Source organism: Miscanthus floridulus, chromosome 5 (assembly GCF_019320115.1).
Source record: "Miscanthus floridulus cultivar M001 chromosome 5, ASM1932011v1, whole genome shotgun sequence".
NCBI classification, from domain to species: domain Eukaryota; kingdom Viridiplantae; phylum Streptophyta; class Magnoliopsida; order Poales; family Poaceae; genus Miscanthus; species Miscanthus floridulus.
The window spans coordinates 120,910,429-120,929,178 of NC_089584.1; the positions used below are offsets into that span (position 1 = coordinate 120,910,429).

An 18,750-nucleotide genomic window follows, 5' to 3' on the forward strand; every position below is an offset into this window, starting at 1 on the left:
GCTCACGGTGCACAAAGATGAAGGAGAAACAATCGAAGACACACCACAGAGGAAATGGCAGTGTACCTCGTCGTGGACAGTAGATCAGGGCACGGGTGTCATCCGCGCCACGTGGGGAGGTGCGACGGCGAGTCAGGCACGGGAGCGGCCCTAGGGTGGACATGATGGCGAGCAGAGGCATTGCGGGAGGGGCGATGGAGAGGTAGAGGGGACGGCGGAGGCAGAGGGAGGCACGAGGGAGAGAGGCAGGGAGAAGCTCGTTGCGTCTGCTGCGGCGGAGGAGGAAGGGCAGCGCGGTGTCGCGGCGTGCGTCCGAGCGGCCCTATTTTGCCGTGGCAGCGTGGGGGCTGGGGTAGATGAGGCCGAGACGATGGAGCTACGGTGCCAGGTCGAGGGGGTGACCATTGCCAGGAGCCGGTCGTGGGTCGCTCCGGCGCACCGCGTCGCCTGAGGGTGGGTGCACACGCGCCCGAGCCTAATGCAGAGGGCGAGGGCGAACGGAACGGGCAAAAGTCGGCCCGCGAAAGTATGGCAAAAGTCGGCCCACCGGGAGCTGCTCGGTTGCCTGGTTCGTATGCTGGTTCGTGAAGAAGTACTGTTGGCTGGTTTGTGTGAGAGAATAATACTGTTCCGGCTGAAAATTTATGATCGTTTACGACAAGCCACAGCCAAACGAACAGGCTAAAAGCGGGTGAGCGATCCGACTGGTCCGCAATCAGACAGACCACATCGCTTGCTCGCTTGATCCAACGGCTCGTGGCTTAGCGGGCGACGTGGCCAGCTGCCTGGCCCTCTTTTGGGTGCAGAATTCCTATAAGAAGATATGTAACCAATACTTTAAAAAATAAAATTATATAAATTAATAACATAATATTTATGTTTCGATTCACCAAAAGAAATACTTCCATGATATATACTTTATAGGTTGTGAAACTATATATATATTTTTAAAAAAGCGACAATTCAAGTTAGAAATGTTTCGGCAAAGCTTTTGCCATACTCTCTAAAAAAGGTTAGAAATATTTGACTCTTATAACCAAAAGTGTCAATAGATTTGAAATAGTTTAGGGTTCTCAATAAAAAAACCGTTGATTAGTTTTTTTTAATTATTTTTTGAATATGTCGTCCTCGTGTAGGTACTCACCTGCGCAGTGCCTCCTCTGCCTCTAAGGCTCTAATGCCCCACTGGCGAGCCGCTCCGTGCGCCACCGCCAACCTCCACGCCGGCGTCGAGCTCCGCAATGACGAGCCTCCATTCTTCTAAGCTGCAATATGACATTGCGCTGAAAGCGCATGCTACAAGCGTATGAGTGATCGAGATGTTGCACATGTTGCAGTGGATAATACACATATGTGCAAGTGTATGTTCCAAATATTTCATCTATTTTTTCAGACGTATGTTACAAGTGTGTTTGTTTGGATGTTACATATGTTTTATACATATGCTGCAATTGTTTTATCTAGATGTTGCATATGTTTTGCAGTGGCTTTTCATGTGTTTTCAGGTGTTTTTTCAAGTGTTTCATACGCATATTAAGTGTTTCATCGGTCTACAGACATATATTGTAAGTGTTTTATCTGGATGTTTCAAAAAGTAGATTGGGTGTTGCACATATTGCAATGACGTTGGTGGTTGGCGGACAACGGCCTATCGCTGGGCTTTGGCTCCTACCTCGCATGGTGCGCCTCACCCTCTCCTCTCCCTCCCTTCACTTTCCTTCCCTCCATCTCGCCTCGGCGTTGGCATTGGGGTGGGGTCGTCGAGGGTGCTGCGTTCAGACACAGGCGTTGGCGTGGGATGGGAAGCGGGGCACGAAGACATGGGATGTGATGCAACTGTCTGAAAGTGCATCTAGCCCTTTAGTGGGTTTTGGATGATTAAATGACAACGTGATTAAAGGTCTAACCTATTTGCTAATTGTGGATAGGTAATAGGTTATCTCACAGGTACTTAATGAAAGCCAAAATGATGTGTTGTTGTATAAACAATCTAGTTCAAGCATAAGACAACAATACAAATGGAATTCATGCAAATACTTATTTATTGTGGGATTTCCATATACTATGTGAAAGCAAGCTCGATAAGAATTAATTAATGAGACATGAGTGATTGCATATGGAATGGTCTCATATTTGAAGATTGCTAAATTGTACTGAAAAAGATAACAATACAAATGAATGAATGATTCAACATAAGATGTGACTTGATGGCTTGAGATGATGAAAATAGCAAGAAAAGGCTTCGAGGTACTAAGCAAGGGTGAAGGACAAGCGATGGCTTGGTGGCCGAAGAACCTAGCTAGCGTAAAGAAGGAAGTACTTGCATTTAGTTGATGTACTAATCGAGCTATGATGGTCATGTTGATGTGGATGATCAAATCACTATTGGACTGTTTGATGGAAGTGACTTGATACATTTGGGATTATTTATATTTGATGAATGGAATCAAGTCACGTGCTCAAGATGGCTATGCTCAAGTAAAAAGATCAATATCGACATGTTGGCACCCTCACTTGATGAAGATTGAAAGACACGACTTCGGTTGATAGAGATCAACTCAAAAGGTTTAAATTCATTATACATTTGAATTTGAGTTAATAGGAATGTCGTACTATTAAGAGGGATGCATCATGTTGATAGATGATTATTCATAAGTGCTCAAGCCAATCTATGTGAGTTTTGAGTGAAAGAGAGAAGAGAAACTAACTTTGTTCTGTGACCGAGTATGGTCACTGGTGTTTCTCTAACATGGTTCGTCAGGAGTTCTGATGTGAGTCATGACTTCCGACATGAGTCATGAGTTTCGATGATCGTCCAGAGTTCTGACGTTCCGACACCTAACTAACTTGGAGAGTTAACTGACTGGTCACACCAAACGTGTCCGGTATTGCTATTGGACGTGTCTGGTATAGCAGGCAAGAGCCCAACGGCTAGTTTTCAAATGAGCTAAGGGTCAGAAGTTCCGACATTCATTGGGAGTTTCGACGCCTCACAATGATACTTTACTCAGTTACCATTGGCGTAGTACAAGTCATACTGGACGTGTCCGGTATTCCAACGGCTAGAAAACATCTAGTTTTTCAAAGGGGCTATAAATACCCCCAAGCCTCCACCTTTGGAGGCTGCTGATTCTGCTGATCCTCTAGCACATTTTTGAGCCTTGCCAACTCTCCTAAACCCTCTCTTAGTGACGGTGTGATCCAAATTGCTAAATCCATTAGTGGGTTGAGAGAAATTAAAAAAGAGAGCAATCCAACCACTTGAGCACTTGTGCATATTGTCAATCTCATGATTTGCATTTGTTACTCTTGGACTCTTTGGTCCTAGACGGTTAGGCATCGCCGGAGAGCACCCGAGAGATTGTGGTGTGCCTTAGAAAGTTTGTAACGGCCGATTCCGCCGCCTCAAAATCAACTAGTGAAAGGAGAAAAAGGAGTTGGAAAAGACTCCGGCTAGAGTGACCTTCACGGTACCCTCTAGGGCTAAGCTTCGCTAGATCGCCTGTAGTCCCCTCGATGGAGAGTAAGACTCGAACGAGTCCGAACTTCGGTAAAACCAATATCATGTCTCAATTCGCATTTCATTTGATATTTGTGTTGCTCTAGCTCTTGTGCAGGTTACCTATGTGTGGCACTATCTTTTGTGGGTGCCTACAAGTTGGTCTGAAGATTGAAATTAAAAGGAGCAAGTTTGGGGTTGTTCTGCAGAACATGTGTATACCGGACACGTCCGGTATATCTACCGTACACGTCCGGTATTAGAGCTCAGTGCTGAATTTATTTGATCCGTGTTCTAACTCTTGTGTTGTAGGTTCTAGGCTCCTAGGATTATTTAATATTATTTATTTACTTGTAGGTTAACTTGTGAGGGGCGGTATTCCCATTACTAAATCGTTTCCGTGTTTAAAGGTTTAATTTTCAGAATGCCTATTCACCTCTCTCTAGGCGACATCCTAGGTCCTATCAAGTGGTATCGGAGCTAGGTTCTCACCTAAAGCTTCACCGCCGTGAGAAAAGGATGTCGATGCCTATTGAGTTGGAGCCGGTGCTTCTCCAAAATAATGGTTCAAACTTTCTATCTTGGTCATTACATGTACTCAATACTTTTCGGGCTATTAACCCTCTTGTTGAGCATATTGTGGATGCAAGCATACCTCTTCCTATAGTTGATTGGAGCAACTACAAAAATTTATCAAAAGAGGAAGAAATATCTGTGCAACTCAATGCTCAAGCTATTAATGCCATTTTGAGTACATTGAGTGCAGAGGTTCAAGATGAGGCAATCTTTAATGGACAACCACCTCCGGAGAGTGCTCACCTCATTTGGACTAGACTTGTTGAGTTATATGGAAAATCCAAATGTGATGATGCACTTAAGATCAAGTCAATGGAAAGTATGTCCATTATGTCTTCATGCAGCGAAGAAACCTCACAAGACCTCAAGAGCATCGAGTCGAAGCAAGAAGTGCAAGTAGCGTATGACCTGCTGTCTGCCTACATGCCTATCGAATGTGTCCGATATGGTCAAGGCAGCAGAGCAGCAAGCAGCTATTCGTAAGGATGCTCAAGACCGGTGACGACCAAGTGATGAGTCAACCTCAGTATCTCATGATTCTCATCACTTGTGTCTCATGGCCAAGAAAAGCAAGCAGAAGAGTAACAAGAAAGACCAAGAAAAGGAGAAAGCACAAGTAGATGATCAAGATAAGAGTGATGTTGAAGTTGAAGACAACTACAACCTTGATGATCTCAACCGCAAAGACAAGTTCATCATCATGAAGATAGTTGAAAAGAACGATGAGCTTGAAGAAGAGATTGAGAAGCAAGAGTAATCACTTCAAAAGTAAGAATTGTTTCTCATCCAAGATGTAAGAACTAAAGGCTCTAAGTGAAAGGTATGAAAAATTATTAATTGAGCATGCTTTAGTTACTAACTCCTCTTCTAGTGTTTCACAACTAGAGAAGGAAAACTTTGAGCTCAAGGCAAGGCTAGATGAACTATCAAGCAAGTATGATGTGCTACAAGCAAACTATGTTCATCTCAAGTGCTCATATGAGGAAGTAGTAGAATCAAGCATCATGCTTGAGGTGGCTCATGAGGTTGTGATCACATCGGTAAAATTTTCTCAACCTCTCATACATTCACTCACTAGTACACCATCTCAATTAAATATTTCTTGTACTAATGAGTGTGCTTCTCAAGCAAGACAATCTTTGATTGAGCTAAATCTCAAAGAAAACATAGAGCTCAAAGAAGAAGTGGAAAGATTAAAGAAAGATGTGATTTGGTTGAAGGGTAAGGAGAAAGCACAACCTTCTCAAGATAACCGTGATAACATGGTGAAGAAGCTTGAGAAGGGTTCAAACCTTGCTTCCTCCAAAGCCCAACAAAAGAATCATATTTCAAGCAAGACCAACACAACCAAGAGCAAGAAACATGAAAAAAGGTTATGCTATGGTTGTGGATTATATGGACATGAGTGGGCAATGTGTCCACAAAAGAGTTGGGCCAACAAGTGTGAAGCGGTCGAACAAAAAGCCTTAAACAAGTTGGCCAATCAAAAGAAAAGTGATGGACAAAGCGCTTGTCTCATGAGCAAGAAATTGGGGCATCCTACCAAGAAATGCCCAATGTACAAAGAGGCAAGAAAGGAAGCCTAAGTTGCAACAAGAAGATGCCATGGATGCAATGAGATGGGCCACAAGGTTGATAGATGTCCATACAAGCAAAACAAGCATAGTGCAAATAAAGGCTGCATATGCTATGCTTGTAGAAGAAAGGGGCATCTAAGATATGAATGCCCAAATGGTAACACTCCTAAGCCAAACACATTTGTTTATAATGATATGCTTAGGAAGACCACAAATGGAGTTAGCACTAGCAAGATGATGTGTTCACCACAACTAGTGCTAAAGCCATTTGGGTGCCTAAGCACTTGTTGACTAACCCAAAAAGACCCAACAAGAGTTGGGTACCAAAATGTGCTTAGGTTAATGATGTAGGTACTTGGTGATGAGATGAAGGTTTCGGAGTGCTTGAGCAAGCAAATTGAAATTTTCACTCAAGCTATCAATCTATTTCTCTCATGTTATTTCATATGGTTGACCCGAAGATAAATTAATGAACATATCATCTACCCCATCCTCACCATTGGTAATAAGTACCTAAACCTTATAGGATAGCCACTTTATATATTTTGTGTTCAATGGCTCACAAATAGGTCTATTTGTGAAATATTGAAAGTGGCTAATTAGATTCAATTGAAAAGTATTTTATTTTGCCATATGGTGCTTATGGCTCTCTAGTAGGGTAATTTATTTGTTGAGATGCAAGTATACAAGAAATACTAGAGCTAAATGAAGAATCACAAGCAGCGAGTTAATTGTTTCTGTCCTGCACCTACCGAACCGAACGTGTCCGGTATGACCAGGGACAAAAAGAAACTATTTCTGTTCTACATATTCCGGATGTGTCTGGTATACCTACTAGACGTGTCCGGTATTGCAGGAACCAGAATATTGATTGAATTGCAATTGAGTCTTTGATCCATATATTTTCATATATCCTTAATTTACTCATAAGCTTGTGATTTACCAAATCTAAGTGGATTGTGAGTATCTCTTGAACTCAAATCTAAGTATGGCATTATTACTTCGTGTTGGTCAAAATAGAAAATTGACTCCCAAATTCTTAATAAAATTAAGTGTTAGATAAAAGTCATTCAAATTACTTAAAGCACTTATTTAGGGGGAGCTCGGTTTCTATTTTGCACCATTGTGGACTAACAAATTTATCTAGCATTCTTTGTAGTCCTTTGGATGAAAACCGATTTCATATATGGCATGACTACTTGGCAAATAAGGTCAACATAAAGATTATCATGCTATGTATCTTCTTAGTGAAACTCTTGTGGGCTCAAGGCAAAGGTATGTATTTACATACATACGTTGTAAGTGCATCTAAGGCCCTTTATATGCTAAAATGCGCATTTGTGTGACATAGAATAGATGTTTTTCAAAACCCATAACTAGCATGTGTATGTAGTGTAAATTTAAAAAACTATTTGAATCTTGGTCTTTGTGACCTAGCCTTATCACGTGATGATTATAGCTCTCCTTGATTGTTTGATTGGCTAATCACACATGACATGGCTTTCTTAAGTCCACATTCTACTATGTCTCACTATATCTCTCTCAAGTAAGCAAAATCATAGATATGCCAACTATTTGAAAAAGAGAACATCAAATCATGGCATTGGATAAGAAAAAATTGATGATACTCAGTTTGGATCAAGATTGTATACCTTTTGGACTGAGTAATAATAGAGAAGGGGATTGAAATCAAGAGAATGAATTTTTGGAACAAAAATAGCCAGCCCACAAATACTGGACGTGTTCGGTATGCCTACTGGACGTGTTCGGTATGCGCGGGTCAATAAAAGGCCCGTACCCCTTCGGCCCTGGTTCTCTATCTCCCTTTTCTCTCCTCCAAGCCAGCACCACCACCTCTGTTCATCCTTTTGGCGACTGAGTGATTCCACCAAGAAAAAGAAGAGAGGGAGATTGGATTAGAGGAGGTTTGCATCAAGATTGAAGGCTCCGGGACTTAGATTTCGAATCTCATCTTCATCCTCTCTCTCTCTCTAGGTACCCCAATCCCGAACCTCATCCGATCTAAGTGGTTAAGGCATGTTTTTGAAAACCCTTCGGTAGAGAAGCTATGCCCAGAGTTTGGATTGGATTGGTTGAAGATTGAGTCAAGAGCCCTGGTTAGGGTTGTTGTTAGCTCATACTGGATGCATATGAGGTAGCAGAGCAGGTTTTGCTCCCTTGTTTCAATCTTCTCAATGGTTGATTCTTAGGACTAAGTTTAATTGTCTATTATGTTTTGTGAACCTTGTGACCTAGTTTGGTTGAGGTGATTACAAAGCATATGATAATTATTCTTGTTTCTATATTTTAACTAAAATAAGCTATCTTTTGTGCATGTATCTAAAATTTCTTGCAAATCTTTGTATACAGGGCAGTAGTCATGAATGGAAGACAGGAGCCTAGGTCCAAGCATAGGCATGATCCAGCATTAGAGAAATACAAGAAGGCAAGGCAGGACTTACATCCCAAATTTAGTCAGCATGAGCAGGGCAGTAGTAGGAGACCCTCTAGAGCCACTAGGGGCGCTGCATAGTACAGAGAGAGTGGTGATGGTGATAATAGCCCCTCTTCTGATGATGAAACTGAGGATTACATAGTTGAGCACAAGAAGAGGAAGAGCACTGACATAGATTCAGATAGAGAGTCAGATGGTGGTGACAGCTCTGAGGAGATAGAGGAGGAGTAGCAGACACCTCCAGTGCACCACCCAAGTCATGGCATGCACTATGGCCTTCTTGAAGTACATGCTCTAGTTTTACCCAATTATGTTGTCAGAGTCAACTACAAAGGAAAGGGTATGACTAAGAGAGCAAGAGATCAGAGGAGGATTGATCCTAGAGGTTTGCCTAGGATTCAGTATGATCATCGCTTTCACACTATGTTTCATCTAGATTATTACACTAGTGTGATACTTGCTAGGAATCCTGTGGTAGCCAAGTCTTAGTGGATAGATTGGAAATATGTCAGAGAGCTATGGAAGTCCTCCATTGACTATGCTATTGCCACTTTATCACCGCACAAGTGCATACACGCTCATCGAGTTTGTGCATGATTAGAACTCTGAAGTCATTGCACAATTCTAAAGGAGCCGAGGCGTATGCATTGGATGCTTGAGGGCTAGTGGTACAGTATAGACTATGCCACTTTTGCAGCTTTTCTTGGCTTCTTAGAGGAGGACCTTCAGAGAGACAGGATCCACACAGAGCAGGTGTTACCTCCTGAGCAGCTTGCCTACATGTACCCACCAGGAGGTGAGAGAGGAGCAATTAGGAAGGTAGTTGGTCTTCACCCTACCTACAGGTACCTAGACAAGATGTTCAGGAAGACCATTGATTACAAGGGAGGAGACAAAGAGAACATTGTTGATTATTCCAGAAACTTGCTCCACATGATATCACTAGGTGCACAGCCATTCAGTATCTTTGATTTTATTTGGTCAGAGATCAGGAGTGTGGGTGAGAGGCCCCTCAAGGGCTGTAGATTTACACCCTACATGATGTATATGATTGAGAAGGTCACATGACACACATTTGACTATAACAAGAAGCATAAAATCCTAAAGATAATGGACGACTTGATAGAGGTTGGAGTACCTCCACCTGGTCTAGGGGGAGTAGGAGAGGCAGATGCACCTGAGACTTTGAGAGTGGTGAAGCAACAGTAGGAGCTTCACCTCCACCACGTGCTCCTTCACATTCTTCTTCACGTCGCCACAGTCCTCCTTCTCTTATTCGTAAGATGTTCAGTGCTATATTTGGGATGTGTAGAGACATCTAGACCAGGCAGCAGAAGGAGAGGGAGGCTAGGAAGAAGGACACATAGACTCTGAAGCAGATTGTTGATAGAGTTGAGCTTGATCATCCTAGGTCTCCACTATCAGATGAGGCAGCCAGTGAGCCTTAGACTGGGGAGCAGCAGCAGGCCAGGTATGACAGAGAGTTTACTGAGTTTCTTCAGCAACAGGAGCAGTAGTAGCAGCAGACACCAAAGCACCCTAACACTTTACCACTATAGGCTCATGTGCCTACTCACTCTCAGCTACGTCCCAGTGCTGCAGACGAGTATGCTTTAGACTAGTGGGGTGACCTCACAGGTGGCTTCAACTACTACTGGTCTAGTAGATATGACCCGTCTGGTGAGGGTGGTTCTCGCCCACCTGGTGCTCCACGCTTAGATGATGAAGGGGAAGGCAGAGATGGAGATGAAGATGGTGATGAGTAATCACAGCTTTCAGAGATAGCTTGTAGCCCCTTTGTGCTTAGTATGTCATTGTTGGACCTTTGTGGTGATGGATGACAAAGGGAGAGAGAGACTGATTAAAGCTTCAGGATATTGTTTCATTTGCTTATCTTTGTACCTAGAGATATGTACTATAGCTGTAGTTTTTAAGCTTTATCAATGTATCTTGAGTTTGAGATAGATTGTATCATGTGAGAGATGAAACTTATATTTATGCTTTATCTATGTATCTCTTGAGACGTGATCTTTATTTATATTAGTGGCTTGTGGACTTGAGAAAATGTGTGATGAGTGCTATGTGTGACATACATGTGTTGTATTTATTTTTCATAAGGACCATGCATGCTAGAATAAAAATATTTGATGTGATGCTTTTATATTTAATCTTGCGTGATATATCTTGTCATATGCATCATGGTTTTACTTTGTTACACACCTTTGCACCCCACGGATGCAATGATTTAGGGGAAGTCTCCTATATGTTTTAGTATGTGTAATTGACATTTGAGGTCATTTTGTGAATTCTAGTTATAAGCACATATTAAGGGGGGGTCTCTCATAAATCATTGAACCCAAAAGCTTAAAAGTTTATATCGTTTTGTAAGCTTTAATCAAGTTGTCATCAATCACCAAAAAAGAAGAGATTGAAAGTGCATCTAGCCTTTTAGTTGGTTTTGGATGATTGAATGACAACGTGATTAAAGGTCTAACCCGTTTGCTAAGTGTGGACAGGTAATAGGTTATCTCATAGGTACTTAATGAAAGCCAAAATGATGTGTTGTTATATAAACAATCTAGTTCAAGCACAAGACAACAACGCAAATAGAATTCATGTAAAGACTTATTTATTATGGGATTTCCATGTACTATGTGAAAGCAAGCTCGATAAGAATTAATTAATGAGACATGAGGGATTGCATATGAAATGATCTCATATTTGAAGCTTGCTAAATTGAAATAAAAAAGATAACAATACAAATAAATGAATGATTCAACACAAGATGTGACTTGATGGCTTGAGATGGTGAACATAGCAAGAAAAAGCTTCGAGGTACTAAGCAAGGGTGAAGGGCAAGCGATGGCTTGGCGGCCGAAGAACCTAGCTAGGGTGAAGAAGAAAGTACGTGCATTTAGTTGAGGTACTAATCAAGCTATGATGATCATGTTGATGTGGAGGATCAAATCACTATTGGAGTGTTTGATGGAAGTGACTTGATACATTTGAGATTATTCATATTTGATGAATGGAATCAAGTCACGTGCTCAAGATGGCTATGCTCAAGTAAAAAGATCAATATCGACATGTTGGCACCCTCACTTGATGAAGATTGAAAGACACGGCTTCGGTTGAAAGAGATCAACTCAAAAGGTTTAAATTTGTTATACATTTGATTTTGAGTTAATAGGAATGCCGTACTATTAAGAGGGATGCATCATGTTGATAGATGATTATTCAAAGTACTCAAGCCAACCTATGTGAGGTTTGAGTGAAAGAGAGGAGAGAGAAACTAACTTTGTTCTATGACCGAGCATACTGGACCTGTCCGGTCTGGTATGGTAGGGTCACTGGTGTTTCTCTAACATGGTTCATCGGGAGTTTCGACAATCAAGGAGTTTCGATGTCCCGACACCTAACTGGCTGGTCACACCGGACGTGTCCGGTATTGCTACCGGACGTGTTGATCTCCAGTGCGTGGCGATGGTGGCAGGGAGTGACGGGGCGTGGGATCGTGGTAGGGAGCGAGGGAGCGACGGCGAGCAACAAGGAGCGGGAGTCTCGCACGTCAATCACGTCTGGCTTGTGTTGTGTTGGGCGCGGGGAGGATGAGGAGGACGATACACAATGTCTTGGCCATTCAATTTGAGTGAGTATAAGGAGAGAAGGCTTAGAATAGAATCGGGACCGTTTGTTTGTAATGCGTGATTTTTCTGCGTATATACTTTTTGAGGTAGATGGAGGGAGGGGCCCTTTTTTATGTGGATATAGGGTTTGTTTGACCGGGCTCCTCCACGGCTCTGGCTCTGGCTCCTGCAGAGGCGCCCTGCCAAACATTTTACTGAAGGAGCCATTTTTCGATAAAAAGCATAGAAACCAGAGCCGTTTCGGAGGAGCCACAAAATTCTGGATCATTCGAAACGGCTCCGGCCCCTCCGGAGGAGCCTCTTGAGAGGAGCCGTGCCAAACATCCCATAGAAAAAGAAAAAGTTGGTAAATTATTAGGGTAGATAAAATAGGAAACCTGCAATCACATAGCTTATAGAAAGAAAGAAATAAAAAAAAATCTCATGGTCGGTTTATATAGACTCTGGACTCTCGAGTAAAGGTCAAATTCGGCAACCAGACGTGTCGCTTGGTCAGTTCGGCCAGAAACGCAGCGGGTGATGGGCTCATGGGCACGGGCATGATCCTCGTGCACCGCGCAAGTGCGTAACCAATCCGGCGATAACACCACGCGTAGCCGCGTAGCGCAGCGGCACAGGCGCACCGCGCACAGCCTGGACGGCGAGCCAGCGGCGACGGCGGGACTCGTCAAAATCCTTCGTTCCTAGTAGGCACCAGGGACCAACCGAAGCCAGCAGCCCACCACGCCTTCCCCTCGCCTCGCGGCTCGGCGTTCCGTACCGTCCATCCCCCGGCCCCCAAATCCGGCCTCCCCCCGCAAACCAAGAGCTCCAGTTCCTCACGCCTCTCCAATCCCTCCTCACACTCCGGCCCTCCCTCCAGGCTCCAGGGCCTTCTCCGGCGACGCCAGCACCGCCCCTAGCCGCGGTCCTTCACCGGCGACGCCAGCACCGCCCCTAGCCGCGGCCCGAATCTAGGGTTCCCCTCTCCCGCCGCCGCCGGCCGGATCGCGCCCTGAGGAGCCTCCGCGATGCTGCCGTGCGCGAGGTCGGTGCTGCGGAGGAGGGGGCTGGCGTCTTCCGTCCTGCGGAGGTGCTGCGGGGAGGGCGAGTGCTCCACCGGCCCGGGGGAGCTGGTCGCCAATGCCAGGTGTTCGAGCACGCTGGCCGCGCTCGGCGGCGGCGGGCGCGTGCTCGAGCGCGGCAGCCGGTGGGCATATCCGCAGACCGGCGTGATTGGCGCGGGGCGGATGGCGCGCACGCAGACCAGGTGTTTCCTCGGGTGCGGCGACGGGGAGGAGGGGGGCGTTCTCTCCAAGGTCTACGAGGAGAGGCGCGTGATGGGGTATGCGGTTAATCGAGAGCTGCCTTATGGTTGTTCTGGAAATTGGTTTATAATAACGTGGGAATCGTTGGTGATTGTGGTGTTGTTGTGATTGCTTTGTGAGCTCAGGTACTCGCCAGAGCAGATGTTTGCCGTTGTCGCGGCAGTGGACCTCTACGAGGACTTTGTGCCCTGGTGCCAGCGTTCCAGAATTATTAGGCGGCATGACAACGGTTCATTTGATGCTGAGCTCGAGATTGGATTCAAGTTCCTTGTTGAGAGCTATGTCTCCCATGTGGAGATGGAGAAGCCCAGGTATATCAAGGTGAGGAACTGAGGATTGTGAAATGAACATGTAGGTTATGACATATTCATATTGAATGAAGACAGTAACATCTGGTATAAGGAAATGGCCTACTTTCAAGGCTCATCACACATAGGACCTTTTCTTTAACAAATCACACCGGACACTTGACCTGATACCTATTTGCGCCCTATGTTTCTTACCATGCTTATAGGGAAGCCACTGCATAATTTATCTATATGCAAAACCTCTAGTACTATTTAATTGTTTGTTTGTAATGTTGAGTGGCAAATGGATATACTATTCGAATAAAGTTACTATCATGAGCTCTCACGTTTCTATAAATTGACTACTTCCTTGCTAACTGGTCGGTGTACTTCTAGACTGGTTTCTTGTTTGTTTGGCATAATTTCTTATGGAGCCTTATATGTTTCTGTAAAAGACATGCCCACGTGCAAGTTGTGCAAATTATAAATATGTTTTGTATTGATAATGTTCTTAAATTCAAATAACTCTTAGATACATTTGGACATTTTGTGCTCCTGAATACTGTCCTTTGTGGAAGTTAAAGTTTCCTGTTAAAAATGTCAATAATTTTGCTTTTGGCGATGTCGTTAATTGATAATTCATTATCTGTTGGCACTGAGAAAGATCTGTGCTCTTGTTTAGCCAAGTGATGGTCACATCTCAAGAATATTACCTTAGCTGAACTAGCAATAAGCACCAATTTTGTGTTATGCGATAGCTGTTAATTGTTAGGTATCTCAAATTAGTCATTTGTTAGGCACACTCAATTAAAAATTTGCATAGACTAATATGAGCCTATAATCTAGATTTAGTATTCATGTTAGCACAATAAGGGAGACATCAGAACTTTCTGCCTTATTTAGAGGCTGCATGTACCATACTATTTGAACCGAAATTTTCTGCCTTATTTATAGGCTGCATGTACCATACTATTTGAACAGAAAGTATCTTCATATATATATATCAGACTACCAATCATCTGCCTAGAGGGGTGCTTTCTTTTGAATAGCTTTGATTTGATGAACTGTGGGTTTTTTTTTGCGACTAACTGTGGTATTTGTTAATAAACTTCAATTTAGGTTGAAACTTTTTTTGTTCAATTAAGATCTTCTGTAGTGTCAGTTTCTGGATGATAATTTGCTGTGTGCGCTGATTGTGCCACAGAAAATGTTGTTCTAGGCCTCTAGGATTATGAATTTCTTGTACTTGTAGTGTCTTCTGAGTACAATTATTTTACAAATTATGGTTCTGTGTTAATATTAGAGTGGCACTTTTTCTTGAAAGAAACTGACGTGGCAGTTTTTTCTCTATCCTGCATTTGTCATTTTGTTTACGCTTGAGAAAATTGCATTATGTTGTTTTATGTTTCTTACTGGTAATGACTACATGCAGACGACAGCATCTGAAAGTGGACTTTTTGATCATTTGATAAACGTTTGGGAATTTAAGCCTGGTCCTGTTCTAGGGACATGTGACCTCTACTTCTTAGTCGATTTTAAGTTTCAATCACCACTGTATCGTCAGGTAAATCATGCTTTTAGTGATACTGCACATCTATTAACTTATAATATGCTGTTATGTCTCTTACAGTACGAATCTTTCTCATCTCAGGTTGCATCAATGTTCTTCAAGGAAGTTGTTTCACGACTAGTGAGCTCACTTAATGACCGTTGTTTTAGAATATATGGACCTGCTGTTCCAGTGCTTGAAAATACATATGGACAAGGAAGATGAAGCTGTTATGATTCAATTTTGAAGGATATACCCTTCGTGGATCCCTGGGGATTCCTTGTAGTCAAAGGCATAATCCTTCCTTTTATAATCGGTGGTAGTGCCATTTAGGGCACCGTCAGGCAAGAGGTTGTCTTGAGGAAATCAGTCAGTTTTGAGTTTTCATTCATTGGCTATTTCTGAGGTTATTTTTTCATCTATCACTAAATTAATCTCCCATGTATAACAACGAAATGGCTATTTCTCACGATTATTTACCCAGCCATTCAGTCGATCAGATTCTGATGTTATGTTTGTTGAAGCCCATGCATTCAAAACTCTCTGTTCGCAAGTGTGTTACACCTCGTCATGGAAAAAAAATGGTATCCAGAGGCCAACTTTATGCGCTACGTTATGAAAATAATAATGTATCACGAGCTATTATTCGCTAATGAATGGACTCAAGAATATGTAGAGCGTTTGCAGCCTGATTGTGCTGACAATGCCAAGAGGCCAAGGGCCATTTGATGATTCGATTTGTATACTGATTGTGCTGACAATGCCAAGAGGCCAAGGGCCATTTGATGATTTGATTTGTAAACGAAGGGACCTTGCCTCGTCGAGTCATAACATTTGGTAAAACAACTTTTTAGTTTTTAGGAAAGATAGTAGTATAGGGAAAAACTAGGATAAATTAGTAGCTTCACCAGGGTTCCTGTGCATTTGATAGAGCTGAAAAATAGCTTCTAGGGAGAAGCTGTATTAAAAATAACTGTTTGGTAGGAGGGTGTACCAATAGGCCCTAAAACTACTTGTCAATTGTTATATATTAACCCAGAACCTGAAAGGCAGGATAATCAAAAGAGGGCATACGCCGAGTCTAGGCTACACCGCTGAAAGTTGTTAGTATGTTGCTGATGATCGCGGCGCAAGATGTATTCTTGTGTTTGGAGCACAGGTATATTACAATTTACAACAACTCAACAGAAACGTTGAATCGTTCGGCACAAAAAGAATAATGGAATTGTTGTGAAAAACAAAGAATTACCGGAATTAATCTAAAGCTGCCAGCCGGCTTGCACAACCAACCAAATGTATGAGATTTCTCCTCCATCGGCTGCCGGCGCGCCTATCCTAGCTGTTGCATCCGTCGCACGGTCCGGTCCCCACGAGGCCGGCCATCAAGCTTGCCAGCTTCCTCCCCGCCGCGCCCTGCCTGACAGCATCGATGTTGCCCCCGACCGAGCACTCGCCCGCGCCGTCCTCGCCGCTACCCACTGCGGCGCACCACTCGCCCGGCGTGATGCCGTCCAGCGGGCGCCGCAGCACCTCCTCGTATATCCTCTGCAGCAGCGCCTCGTCGTCGCCGAACCGCCCGGCGAAGGCCGCACCGCTGCTCACCAGGGCGTCGTACCGCGCCTTCTGGTCCGCGTCCTGCGGCGGCGGCACGTCGACCCGGAAGCTGTGGTTGACAGTGCTGTTCCTGAAGCGTGGCGAGTTGGCCATGACCGTCTGGAAGTAGAACTCCTTGGCCTCGAGCGTGTTGCTGAAGTACATGAGCAGCGTCCGGGGCAGGTTGTCCGGCGCGGCCACACAGTGCTCCGTGAACGCCCGGCTCAGTATCGGCCAGGGAGAAGTCGGAGAACCTGATGCGATCAAATGCACCGTCAGTTGCCGCGGACGTACGAGTGTCTGACAATGATCAAGCGTGAGAAAGGCACACAGAGCGAGCTCAGCTACCTCTGAAGAGCTCGAACGCGTCGGGCTTCTCCCGGTGCCCCGACGAGAAGGAGATCTCAGCGTTCGTGCTCTGCAAAAGATTTTGGTCGAGAACAACCACGTGATGGTTTTCAAAATCGGCCCTGTGATGGATGAAGGTGAGGTCCCTCGGCACGGCGGAGAAGGCGTAGAGCAGGTCTGCATTGGCCAGCTGTCAGCGGCACGACGCGACGGAAAAAAACAAAACCGAGATTGGCACACACAATGCGGCAGCCTGGAACTCCCGTCCTGCGTCACGAGCGGGTAGTCCGCGGCGTCCAGCGTGACGAGCCAGTCCCACTCCGCGCCGATCCTCAGCAGCACGGCCCGCGGCCGTCGAGGGCGTCCCCCTTGCCGACGACGTGCACGTTGCCGTACTCGAGGAACACCTGCTCCGACCGGACGTAGCTGGCCAGCCTCGCGCGCTCGTAGGCGCCGGCGCCGGTGTCCAGGTGCAGCAGGTACCGGTTCCTGGGGTGGTACATGTTGATTGTAATCCTTGTGTGCTAGATTAGCTTACTATATTTTCCAGTAGCTATTTAGGCGTATGATCACTAATTGTGATTGTGTTTAAAGATCTTGATTAGTTTCTTTGTAATAGCTTATTTAAGCATGGCAATACAATCAGAAACGTTACCGCTATGCAGCAACAAATCATCGTGTGTCCACTGTGTTCGCGTGTGTTCATCATCTGCTCCCTCTCGCCGGTTTGGGATTCTGACATTTGGTACCAGAGCCAGGTCCCGACGTCGCCATGTCACAGTCACCATCCAAGAAGCTGTTGACGGGTGATGCCTCCGGCGAGAAGAAGGTCCAGCCGTCAAACTCATCGCCACGTCGCCGTGGCCGCTCTCACAGTCGCCGCTCGCGCAACCGGGACGCCGGGTCGCGCGTCGTCGAGCGCATCATTGAGCGAACGTCGCGTGGCCGATGTTGATCCGGACCAACTATCCGAAATGGGCCCTAGTCATGGAGGTAAACTTCCAGACCCTCAGAGTCTGGGACGTCGTCCACCATGGCATCGCCGCGGACGCCGACGAAGATGAGTACCACGACGACCGACAGGCGATGGCCGGACTCTTGCGCTCGGTACCCTCCGAGCTCTGGAGCACCCTCGCTGTCAAGCGCCACGGACCTTTTGATTTTTATGAATGAGCCTAATAAAATTGAACCACTGGAAAGGTCCTAATAAAATTGAAAATGTGACTAGATGCACTAAACATGTCCTTAGCAAGGATGTATGTCATGCCAATCAACTTTTACCTTAGATTGCTCGAAGGAGAGGCATGTCATATAAGTGGGGGGGTGCATCAACACATATTTGAGAAATCCAATATGTTCAACTCATTCCTTAGCTTGCAAAACCTTTTCTCATCCAATGGCTTGGTGAATATATCGGCAAGTTGATCTTCGGTGCCAACACTCTCAATACAAATGTCTCCTTTTGGTTGGTGATCTCTTATGAAATGGTGGCGGACATCAATGTGCTTTGTTCTTGCATGTTGAACCGGATTGTTCATTAACTTGATTGTACTCTCACTGTCACATAGCAATGGCACTTTCTTGAACTTGATTCCAAAGTCACTCAAAGTGGCCTTCATCCAAAGTACTTGTGCACAACAACTACCGGCGGATATGTATTTGGCTTCGGCAGTTGATAATGCAACACTATTTTGCTTCTTTGATGACCATGAAACAAGTGATCTTCCCAACAATTGACATGTGCCCGAGGTGCTCTTCCTTTCAACCTTGCATCCCGCATAATCCGAGTCGGAGTAACCAACTAGCTCAAACTTTGCTCCTTTTGGATACCACAAACCAACATTTGGTGTATGCTTCAAGTACCTCAATATTCTCTTTGTAGCCTTTAAATGACTTTCTCTTGGTGAGGCTT

The 18,750-nt window shown here is 44.6% G+C and overlaps 1 protein-coding gene and 1 pseudogene across 1 annotated transcript; one reads left to right on the forward strand and one right to left on the reverse strand.

Moving 5' to 3' along the window:
* Positions 1 to 12,370: 12,370 nt before the first annotated feature.
* Positions 12,371 to 15,409, forward strand: LOC136453320 (uncharacterized). Its single transcript, XM_066453890.1, has 4 exons — positions 12,371 to 13,078; positions 13,187 to 13,382; positions 14,781 to 14,912; positions 15,000 to 15,409. Exons 1-4 carry the CDS (start codon positions 12,765 to 12,767, stop codon positions 15,120 to 15,122), a joined length of 765 nt encoding a protein of 254 aa, XP_066309987.1. The 5' UTR covers positions 12,371 to 12,764; the 3' UTR covers positions 15,123 to 15,409.
* A 637-nt stretch (positions 15,410 to 16,046) lies between these two features.
* Positions 16,047 to 17,341, reverse strand: LOC136453321 (beta-glucuronosyltransferase GlcAT14A-like; annotated as a pseudogene).
* Positions 17,342 to 18,750: the final 1,409 nt, after the last annotated feature.